Source organism: Macrobrachium nipponense, chromosome 10, assembly GCF_015104395.2.
Source record: "Macrobrachium nipponense isolate FS-2020 chromosome 10, ASM1510439v2, whole genome shotgun sequence".
Taxonomy (NCBI): Eukaryota; Metazoa; Arthropoda; class Malacostraca; order Decapoda; family Palaemonidae; genus Macrobrachium; species Macrobrachium nipponense.
The window spans coordinates 109,387,519-109,400,018 of NC_087204.1; the positions used below are offsets into that span (position 1 = coordinate 109,387,519).

General features: G+C 35.5%; 2 protein-coding genes across 2 annotated transcripts in view; both read left to right on the top strand.

Annotated features, from left to right (window-relative positions):
- LOC135223895 (pro-resilin-like) overlaps positions 1 to 4,296 on the top strand; it is a 71,592-nt gene extending 67,296 nt beyond the window's left edge. The window contains exon 2 of the mRNA XM_064262813.1: positions 3,866 to 4,296. Coding sequence (XP_064118883.1) covers positions 3,866 to 4,237 — 372 coding nt within the window. The 3' untranslated portion in view covers positions 4,238 to 4,296. The remainder of the gene's footprint in view (positions 1 to 3,865) is intronic.
- Positions 4,297 to 7,758: 3,462 nt separating this feature from the next.
- On the top strand, positions 7,759 to 8,983 carry LOC135224090 (cuticle protein 19-like). The gene is made up of 2 exons (XM_064263000.1): positions 7,759 to 7,762; positions 8,607 to 8,983. The coding sequence occupies exons 1-2, from the start codon at positions 7,759 to 7,761 to the stop codon at positions 8,927 to 8,929; spliced, it is 327 nt and encodes a 108-aa protein (XP_064119070.1). The 3' UTR covers positions 8,930 to 8,983.
- Positions 8,984 to 12,500: the final 3,517 nt, after the last annotated feature.

A 12,500-nucleotide genomic window follows, 5' to 3' on the forward strand; every position in this document is an offset into this window, starting at 1 on the left:
GAAATATAGTACTTTCTTTCTATATTTTGGTGTTTTTATGGGCTCTGTAAATGCAGCTTTTTATAGAAACCAGTTGTGTATATAATCATATAATAAGCTTTGTTTTTTAACTTGGTGATTAGGGTTAAATTATACTATAGATATGTTGTCCGTTTTACATGTAAACATTGTTCAGTCTATTTTGGATTGCTACTGCTGTAATTTGTTTGTTTGTTAATTGTTGTTGAGTAGTTCTTGAAAAGATTGTTTATCCTGGTAGTTATCAGTGTTGGAATTACACTGTAACAGTTATAAGTTTCTGGGAATAGGATCGAGGTTTTTTAATGACTGACAGAGCAGAAGTAGTCTTCAAAGTGTAAAGAACATTTCTTTGGAAATTCGTTTCGCTTGTATTGGATGTAGCTTAGAGTAACACAGATGTAAGTTTATTTCTTTACTGAAATTTGTATATATTCTTTTTCATGTTTGTGGTGTTTTGTAGTTATATCAAACTATTATCAATTCTTTGTTTATTATGGAATGTCTATTTAACAGTTTTATTAAGTTTGTATATTTTGTTGTTTTCAGTTTCTTGAACCTCGTCGCCTTGTAATACTAGCAAAGTACTCATCATTGGTTCTCTGGTCTTGGAGTAATGACCAACTATAAGCCCTTACAGTAATGGTTAACTTAAGTTATAGTGTCTAGTGTTAAGTGATTTAAAGCTTCAAGTTGGTTTAAAGTGTTTAGTGATATCAACTTGAACTTTTTATCAAATTTTTAATAAAGTGTGACGTGAGTAACAGTGTGTGTCTTTTATACATCTCATCCCTGTGGCTTTGAGAAAACGGCAGCTACAGGCTCCTCTTATTATATGGAATTCTGATGTAACAGAAAAATTTTTACAGGCATACTATATATATTTATATATATATATATATATATAATATATATATATATTAGATATATATATATATATATTATATATAATATATATATTTATTATACATATATATATATAATATATATAAAGAAATATATATATATGACTGGTAACAATGTTCTGTAACAACAGAATTCCATCTAATAAAAGGAGCCCAAATTCAGAGAAGCACATATACCACTTCACAACATAAAACTTTTAAGCCTTGACGTAGATTCCCTGTTCACTAAAGTACCAATACAGGACGTTCTTCAGTTTTTAAGGGTAAAATTATCCCCCGATTCAGATCATTTACCCTTTGGCGCTTGACAAAATAATAAAGCTAGTGAATATGTGCATCTAATAACGTATTTTCATTCGGGGAATCATTCTACAAGCAAAAATTCGGGTGTAGTATGGGTAGTCCTTTAAGTCCTGTTCTAGCCAATCTGTACATGGAATACTTTGAAACTACAGTAATAAATGCAATAAAACCCAAAAACATGCTGTGGATGAGATACGTGGATGATATCTAACATTTTGGGATATAGGTGGGGCAATTTTAATGAATTCCTCGCGAAATTAAAACACATTAGTGCCCAGCATCAAATTTAAAGTTGAATGGGAAACAGACAACAAAATTCTTTTTCTTGATGTTTTAATAATCAGAGATACGACAGAATACAAATTCACACCATATACAGAAAACCAACGTTCTCACTTTCATACATTCAACTACTTAGCTATCACGACAGTACTATCAAGATAGGTGTAGCTAGTAACTTGTTCTTAAGAGCCTTACGAATTTGTTTCGTTCCCCAGAATTCCTGGAAAAAGAATTTGAACTAATTCGCAAGCAACTTTCGTCTTTAAAATATCCTGACCATATAATTGAGAAAGCAATTACAAAGCAACGTAATTTTCTACCGACCCCCTAAAGACAAGACCAGAGACTACACCCAACAATAAAAATAATAATTCCCCACCTGGACACGATTAAGAGAATAACCAATCCCTTCGGAAAATCGAACCCTTTTGTATTTACTTACCCCAAACACCTTAGCCAAATCCCTGATTAACGTCCAACAAAAGGCATCTCCAAAGGACTCTGGGGGTATACGAAATCCCATGCCAGGACTGTGACCAATCTTACATCGGATTTACAGGTAAATCCCTTCCCAGAGATTACTACAACACAAACGGTCAGTTAGGTATGGACAACAGAACTCTGCTATTTTCAACCATATAAATGAACATAACCATAGAATAAACTGGAATTTGTCACGTGTAATATAGCAGCAACTGCCGGTACAAGAGTCAAATGATGGAATCGGCCTTAATAAAAGAGAGGCAGGTAATGAACATCTCAAAAGGAGCATGGATTTCGGACACGATCGACAACCTCTTCATTCAACCAACCCTTAAGAAGATTAAAGGAAGATTATCAGGCGGGGGTGACTTAAATTGGCTTGTTTGTGGATGGACCTCTTGGTATAAATACCACCTTTTTCTGTAAACTTTTCTCATTCATCTACCTGAAGAGGGAGACAGCAGTCTCTGAAATATAGTAACTTTTTCTCTACTATTTGGTGTGTATGGGCTCCTTTTATCCCTATAGATATATATATATATATATATATATATATATATATATATATATATATATCTATCTACATATATATATATATATATATAATATATATAGATATATATATATATATATATATATATATATATATATATATATATATATATATATATATATAGAGAACATATAAGAATTTCTATCACACATGCGTGACATTCATATTCACAGACACCGACCTATAGATATCTCATAATATCAGATTCACCATACCTTGGGAATAAGTTTACACCCAAAGGAAATAGTGAATTCGATATTGAAAAGCGCGTCCGTGGTTTAATATCTGGGATGTTAAAACAATACAATCAGAAACTCTACAACTTCACAGTAGAAATGAAGGTATACTCATACAATCAAAACCTTTTTGCAGAATAAGTTTGATCTTTTTCGTAATCTTATAAACTGCTAATTTTGCCCTGCTGAAAAGGAACCGAAAGGCGTCAACGGGGTGTGCCAAAATCCAATGAAAAAACTATGAGTGACCGTGAATGCGTAGTATATATGCAATAGTGTCTCCAAGTAACCTCATCATTTGCAAGAGTTTCAACCATGAACACCAGTGTAAGCCAGCGAAGAACTGTGTTCCCAATATATATATATATATATATATATATATATATATATATATATATATAATATATATATATATGTGTGTGTGTGTGTGTGTGTGTGTGTGTGTGTGTGTGTGCATACAAACTATTTGTGAATATATAGCTACATATATATATATATATATATATATATATATATATATATAAATAATGAGAGAGAGACACACAGACAGGCAGACAGACAGACAGACTATTAATTCTCACATCATCGTTTGAGGATAAATGATTTGATTGAAGTACTTAATGTAAGTATGTGTGTGTAAGATCTGAGAGAGAGAGAGAGAGAGAGAGAGAGAGAGAGAGAGAGAGATACTCAAACCAAAATCTTCCCTTGTAGTGATTTTCCTGTGCTGCTTGGTGGGGCTGTCGCCATTGCCCGTCCAGACAGACCCGTCCACGACGGGTACGGGTACTCTGCCCCTGATCACAAACTGTCCTACGGGCTATGAGAAAATATGAGGTAAAATTGCCTTTACTTTTCGCGCTTATTTATACTGATTTAAAAAAAAAAATTATGCTTATACTTTATTTTTGAAAAGGCTGTGCCAATCTGGTTTAGATGAGTATCATTTTATTCATGTACATATACATACATATATATATATATATATATATATATATATATATATATATATATATATATATATATATATAAACTGTATAACTTGTATCATTCTTTCAATGGTTTACCAACATCGTCCTTGACAGAAGGGAATGCCTTTCGACTTCAACTACGACGTCAAGGACCACTACAAGGGGCTCGACTACGGCCACAACTCCAACTCCGACGGGAACCTCGTGACCGGTAAGTACTACGTCCTCCTCCCCGACGGTCGCACCCAGATCGTCAGTTACACCGCCGACCACTACAAGGGCTACCAGGCTGAGGTCGCTTACGAGGGGGAAGCTAAGTACCCCGAACCAGGGCATTATAAGGCTGCCCCATCCTATGATCATCCTGCCCCCGCTTATGGGACGCCAGCTCCATCCTACGGTCATCCTACCCCTGTTTATGGGACGCATGCCCCATCCTACGGCCATCCTACCCCTGTTTATGGACATCCAGCTTCTGCCTATTGAGTTATAGATTAGATGTAAATCTCTATTTATAATATCAATAAATTAATGTAGTAAAATTATACCTATGTTTTTATTCTAAGAAACCACAAGAATGTATCACCATTATATTTACCTAATATTTATTTCCCTTTTTAAAAAGTCTAGGTTACTTGGCTTTATCTGAATTTCTCTTTTTTTTTGTACATACATATATATAAATAATATATATACATATTTTATATATGTATATATAGATATATATAGATATATAAAAGAACATCAAGGATAATTCATAAAAGCCGCGACCATTCAATATTGAACTTAGTGAAAATCACACCCTTAATTCTTAATGAAGAGAATACATTACACCTCTAGTGATGATGACAGAGAAACCTCCAATTTGTTGATATGATCTGCTGACCATTGACTTTGATTTGCTAGGTCAACATTGTATCCTTCATTCACAGAGGGTTTGAAAGGAGTGGTCCTGGATGAGGTTGTCCATATAATGTGGAATGAAATATGTCTACTCACGGATGATGGAATGGAGAGCAGATAATATTAAGCATATCTTAGTTTAGCAAGACCACTGAGCTCATTAACAGCTCTCATAGGGCTGGCCCGAAGGATTAGATACTTTTACATGGCTAGGAACCAATTGGTTACCTAGCAACGGGACCTACAGCTTACTGTGGGATCAGAACCACATTACATCGAGAAATTAATTTCTAATCACCAGAAAGAAACTCCTCTGATTCCATTTAGGCAGAGCGGGGAATCGAACTCGGGGCTACATGAATCGGTAGGCGAGCACGTAATCCACTCGTCCAACGAGGAGGAACTGGAGAGCAGATGATACTAGATATGGTTGCAATATGCCTGCTATGATTCCGGAATACATTCAGTTACGTGTAAATAATTTCTCCCTTCATTACTCCTGTGGCTGAGCGGGAGGGATATCGACTTGACAAATCAAGAGGCCAATGGCTGAAATCCCCAAGAGAGAAGTCGATCTTTATCGTCTATTCCCAGGCGAAATTGTTTGCTCATTATTGTAATAAAAAAAAAAAAAACCGGCGCTGTTACCAATTCAGCGTTCAGGAATGTAAGTGAACTTGGGAAACCATAGCTGGTTGTGTTTCCTATACTTAGACGGTACTGTCGGCCTAGGGGAAGGTAAAATGAGGAATTGTAGTCTTCAATTCCGCAATTATGGAACTAAGTGTGTTTTGAGGTCATACGCTCGGTTCTTTTTCAGGTGCTGTTGGGTTGAATATAGACTTAGTGAACTAATAACATATTTCTAAATTATCTTTGCTAAGTGAATTCTGTTGTATCGTGAGTATAGATTTCTAGAAAAAAAAATAAATAAAAAATGCGCCTAAGTTTCTTCCACGCAATCGAGTTTTCTCTACAGCGTACAATGCTGTAAGAGCAGAGGCCCATGAAGCTTTCAGCCTGTCCTATAGCGCTGCCAGACACACGATCACGGCAAAAGTTAACCTTCAATATAACAAAAACAACTGATGCTAGAGTGCTGCTATTTCGTATGGCTGATGACTGGAGTGTGGATGATCAGCATACTAATTTGCAGCCCTCTAGCCTCAGTAGTTTGTAAGATCTGAGGGCGGACAGAAAATTTTTCTTTTACAGAAAACTGAAAAATGTATCAATCATAAGACGATGCGGAAATTCGAGTAAATACTTATGAGACTGGACAATATCAAAGAGGTAGGAAAATGAAAATAATGAATGTAAATCCAATACGCCATACTTTCAGTTTCAGATTTGGTTATTTTGTAAAGTGTTCAAAATCTGAAATCACGAGAGAGAGAGAGAGAGAGAGAGAGAGAGAGAGAGAGAGGAGAGAGAGAGAGAGAGGCAGCATTAATAAAAGGCCTGTCCACCTGTCCACAAAAAAAAAAAAAAAAAAAAAAAAACCGAGATGGTGACTTTCGCGACAGAAGCTGAGATAGGAATAGTTTTGGCTTTTACGGAGTCTGACCAAAAACAAATATCTGGCTTTTATTCTTCCGGACGAAAGTGATCAATTTCACTGATCAAATGATAAGCAGCACTGCAGTGAAAAATTACTGTCACTTACATACATTCATACACCCAAATATGTATACAAGTATGTATATTTATGTATAATTCAGAAGACTTTCAATATCAATTAGTCAGTTAACTTAATGAACGCTTCCTAAGAGATTCTCTTGGTATTTTATGAAGCCGACCATGCCTTCATTAAGAACATTTATAAAATATCTGTCACTAATTTTCAGCTTAAGCAACGTCCACGTACTAATTTATATAAATAAATTTAATTTTTTTTTACACATTATATATATATAATATATATATAAATATAGACATATATATACTATATATATATATATATATATATATACATATATATATATATATATATATATATATATATATATATATATATATTATATCCTATACACCATATACATACATAATATATATATATATATATATATATATATATATATACTGAAATACATTGGAATGTTATTTGAAACTTAAAAATCCCACATAATCTCCGTCAATGCTTTTCAAACTCAAGAGGAATTTATAAATTTTTCATTAATTAATTCATAATAGTTTTGAAATTCCACCACAGACAATCTTGTTTGCGGCTCTCTTGGCTATGGTTAAGAAAAGCCTTGTAATTAAATATTCTAATGTGAATATAAAAAGCATTTTTATATATTCGATTGATCACAAAGAGATTGTCATTAAAGTAATTTTCGTTTACATATCCCTAGATGTCGAGTTACGTCTACAACCAAAAAATAAAGACGCAGTCGGCCCAAGTTATACGAAAACTGGAAAACTCACTCACTTTTGCATCAACATAACCGAACTAACAAGTTTTTAGTAGCGATTATGAGCGAAAGTATTTTGTGGCTGACTATTTTCAAGTTCAGCAGGCCCGTTGAGGCCAAAAATCCCACATTACAGGATACCGACCTACACTAATGGGTGTGGCCCAAGACTGGAGACACTCCTTGACCATGAGTAAATAGTATATATATTAAGGAACTCCTCGACTTCTGCACATTCTGAAGCGACCATCATGAACTCTAGGGTGAGACACGAGAGATGTATATATATATTTTTTAGCACATTTCCATTGATGAAATGACTGATCTATGAGTGCAGTTTGTTGAGGGAATTGTGATATATAGTGTTTTGGAAAACGGAAAAGAAATTCAATGTCTCTTTGGATTTGCTTATTTCAGGCAATTCTGTTGTGCTGTCTGGCAACCGTGGCATTGGCTCGTCCCGACAGGCCAGGTTACGGATACCCAGCACCTGCTCATCCCGTTTCGTACCATGCTCCTGAAAGTTATGAGGTGAGAGTCTACTCTTCTTGCAAGATTCTTTTTTTACTCTCTTCCTAATTCCACCAAATGTGCTGCAAGGATCATTTAAACACCTTTGCAGCTTTGGTTTTAAAATCAGCTTAGAAATGTATATACTCTGTTATGATTCCCTAAACTAATACCGTAATGCGTGAGGGGAGATTAAGATATTGATGCAAATTCCTATTAATTATTTTTCTATTCTACTTTTGATGTAAATTCGTATGAAATATTACTCAACATGTACAGCAGAATGATAGATATAATGTTTCTTTGTTTGATTCCACTTTGTTCTTAAAATTTGTTTGAATACTGCATATACCATCTTGAATTTCCCTAAACTAGTTTTACTTTCAAAATTAGTTTTAAATATGGCGAACTTATCATACTTCCCTTGACCAGTATTACACGAGGGGAGATTCGTCTATTGATGCAAATTTCTATTAAAAATTTCTCTATTCAACTTTTGATGTAAATTCATATCAAATATTCCACTACGTGCACAGCAAAATGTTGGTTATAATTATAATGTTGAATGCATTCTAAGTAGTTTAAAAACCTATATACTTTTGAATGAAAAGAATGTAAACTGAAAGATACAAACTATCAGCAGGTTTGATATTGGTAAATTATCTATTATTATTATTATTATTATTATTATTATTATTATTATTATTATTATTATTATTATTATTATTATTATTATAGAAGAGACCTTCTCTGAGAGCAACAGCGTTGAAAATAATGGCTGTTTCTACGGCATTCGATTTGTTTAGTCTTCTCTATTCATCTTATAATTATGACTGTACGACGAATAGAGAAGTTATTATTATTATTATATTCACAAGATAAACCCTATCCATATGGAACAAGCCTTAGGGCCACTGACATGAAACTTATACTTTTTACCCTTCACTCATATCTCCCAGACTATTTATAACCGTTATCTTTCCCTCTGCAACTCAATTCACAATCGCCACCATCTATTCCTCCAGAAGGAGGTGCTTTCAACTTCGACTACGCAGTCAACGATCACTACAAGGGCCTAGACTACGGCCACAAGTCCAACTCCGACGGTAATCTCGTGACCGGCGAATACCACGTCCTCCTCCCCGACGGTCGCACTCAGATCGTCACCTACACCGCCGACCACTACAAGGGATACCAGGCTGAGGTCAGGTACGAGGGCGAGGCCAAGTACCCTGAACCCGCTCCCTACCATGCCCCAAAGCCCTCCTACCACCCAACTCCGGCTTATGGACACCCAACCCCAGCTTACGGACATCCCACTCCTGCTTATGGTGCTCCCAAGTATTAAGTGACTTCATTTAAAGATGATAGGAATTTATTTATGTTTCTCTAATAAAAGTAAAGCATAGCTGTGATTTTATATGCACATTATAATAGTCATCTTGCTTTTAAACTGGCACTATACACTGAACAACATTCTGCTAGTTACTTCAAAAAAAGAAAGAAAAAAGTATTACAGCCTTCGACACCTACATCTTATCCCTGACCAGGTCAAAGGCAGTACTGAAATTGATCTGATCAGGTTTATGAATGCCTTCATATGAATACATACAAACATACATACACACACACACCTATATATATATATATATATATATATCTATATATATATATATATATATATATATATATACACACACACACACACAATTTAAGAGCAACATTAACCTCTTACCTAAATACAAAGGAATATCTCATACGCTAATCGCAACGAGCCTTGAATTACTGTGGGAATAAATGAAGAGGCTATCCTATTAGTCAATAACTTGATCCACTCAGTCAAATGGGAATACAAGCAGATAGAGTATATCTGTCTTTTTATATGATTCCAAGCCAGTTCAGGGTTGTATGACCTGTGTGGCTGAAAAGCTAAAGGATGAGCATATGATTCCATCCAGGTATATGAAGGAACATATCTCATTCCTCCCACTTTTCACCTCTGTAGCTGAGAGGATAAAACGTTGCCTTAACTGTTCACTATTTGATATCCTAATTCCCAATGGAGGTTATTGTTGGCAGCTACCTGGGAATTCTCTCTAAGGAGGTAATAAGGAATTCAAATTACAGGCTCAACTCGGGAATAGTGTCCATATTCGGAACAACAGCATTTCACAAGATAAGCTAAAATAAAATGATAAGGAACGCTGAGATACCAATGTGGATGACTTCTGATCAACAGAATTTGGTGCAAGCGAGCTCTAACGCCAAGAGATTGTTAAAGGGAGGCTGCTTATGAAAACTACATGAAAAAGGGAAGAAACAGGTCATGGGGAACAACATAGGAAAGTAAGTATACCTTTCTAGTATCTGAACAATGACAAAAAGGCAATAACCACAAGAAAATTCACATAAATCGGCAGAAAAAAAATTGAGATAACTGTAAGAAAGGGCTTGACGTGAAACCCATGTCCATCGTCTCCAGAGATCCTAGAAGCTCTGATCTATCCTTCTGGAAGGTGACATGCATAAGTAAGGATATGAGAGAACGCTTTGGTCGTCCTTGCGTTGTGGATCCACACTGATGACAAAAGATAAAAGTAAAATTCCAAGTGACTGAGTGAGTATGAAGTGCAGTTTCAAAGACTTTAGCTATGGCAGAACCAAAAACCATCGAACTAGAAATAGCGGGTTTGGGACAGATTTTTCAGAGGACCCCTATTATTATTATTATTATTATTATTATTATTATTATTATTATTATTATTATTATTATTATTATTATTATTCATAAGATAACCCATACTTATACGGAACAAGCCCACAAGGGCCACTGACTTGGAATTCAAGCTATCAAAGAAAACAGTGTTCATTAGGAAGAAGTAAGAGGAGGTAAGTGGAAATAGAGAAAGAAGAGATCTCACTTATTAGAAAAGAAAAAATATAATACATTGATATTTAGAAGAATAGTATTAAGGTGTTTTGCCTTATGGGAATCTAGAACGGTAACCCGTGGAAGCTTAAAAGAGGAACCTTTAACACAAATAACAACGAAAACGAGAAGAAAAGAGAGCTATAAAAGAATGAATCTGCCTTGCTACATTTCGAAAGGTCCTTCAGTTTAATGGGCTAACATTTCGAGATCTTTGGTTCTTCATGTTCGTTCACCTAATAAAGTGAGTCACTGTGCATAATAATAATAATAATAATAAAATAATAATAATAATAATAATTAATAATAATAATAATAATAATAACGTCTACACTGGGAGGTCGAAAGTCTGTTTTTTACATAGAAATATATTCTAATATATAATTGTGAATTTTATTAACAATTTGTTCTTTACGAGACTGAATTTCTCAATACTAATAATAATAATAATAATAATAATAATAATAATAATAATAATAATAATAATAATAATAATAATAATAATAATAATAATAACAAGGAAATAGATACCCTAATCCAGACTGTAAGGATTGTATCTAGGGACATCAGGATGGAGTTTGGAATAGAAAAATGCGCCTTAGTCAACATACAAAAAGGCAAAGTAACGAGAACTGAAGGGATAAAGCTACCAGATGGGATCAACATCAAACACATAGATGAGACAGGATATAAATACCTGGGAATAATGGAAGGAGGAGATATAAAACACCAAGAGATGAAGGACACGATCAGGAAAGAATATATGCAGAGACTCAAGGCGATACTCAAGTCAAAACTCAACACCGGAAATATGATAAAAGCCATAAATACATGGGCAGTGCCAGTAATCAGATACAGCGCAGGAATAGTGGAGTGGACGAAGGCAGAACTCCGTAGCATAGATCAGAAAACCAGGAAACAAATGATCATACACAAAGCACTACACCCAAGAGCAAATACGGACAGACTATACATAACACGAAAGGAAGGAGGGAGAGGACTACTAAGTATAGAGGACTGCGTCAACATCGAAAATAGAGCACTGGGGCAATATCTGAAAACCAGTGAAGACGAGTGGCTAAAGAGTGCATGGGAAGAAGGACTAATAAAAGTAGACGAAGACCCAGAAATATACAGAGACAGGAGAAAGACAGAAAGAACAGAGGACTGACAACAAACCAATGCACGGACAATACATGAGACAGGACTAAAGGAACTAGCCAGCGATGACATTGGCAATGGCTACAGAGGGGAGAGCTAAAGAAGGAAACTGAAGGAATGATAACAGCGGCACAAGATCAGGCCCTAAGAACCAGATATGTTCAAAGAACGATAGACGGAAATAACATCTCTCCCATATGTAGGAAGTGCAATACGAAAAATGAAACCATAAACCACATAGCCAAGTGGAATGCCCGGCACTTGCACAGAACCAGTACAAAAAGAGGCATGATTCAAGTGGCAAAAAAGCCCCTCCACGAGCCGTGCAAGAAACATCAGCTACCTTGTTCAGTAATAAGTGGTACGAGCAGACCAACCTGAGGGAGTGATAGAAAACGATCAGGCAAAGATCCTCTGGACTATGGTATCAGAACGGATAGGGTGATACGTGCAAACAGACCAGACGTGACGTTGATTGACAAAGTCAAGAAGAATGTATCACTCATTGATGTCGCAATACCATGGGACACCCAGAGTTGAAGAGAAAGAGAGGAAAAAATGGAAGTATCAAGATCTAAAATAGAAATAAGAAGGATATGGGATATGCCAGTGGAAATCGTACCCATAATCATAGGAGCACTAGGCACGATCCCAAGATCCATGAAAAGGAATCTAGAAAAACTAGAGGCTGAAGTAGCTCCAGGACTGATGCAGAAGAGTGTGATCCTAGAAACGGCACACATAGTAAGAAAAGTGATGGACTCCTAAGGAGGCAGGATGCAACCCGGAACCCCACCCCACTATAAATACCACCCAGTCGAATCGGAGG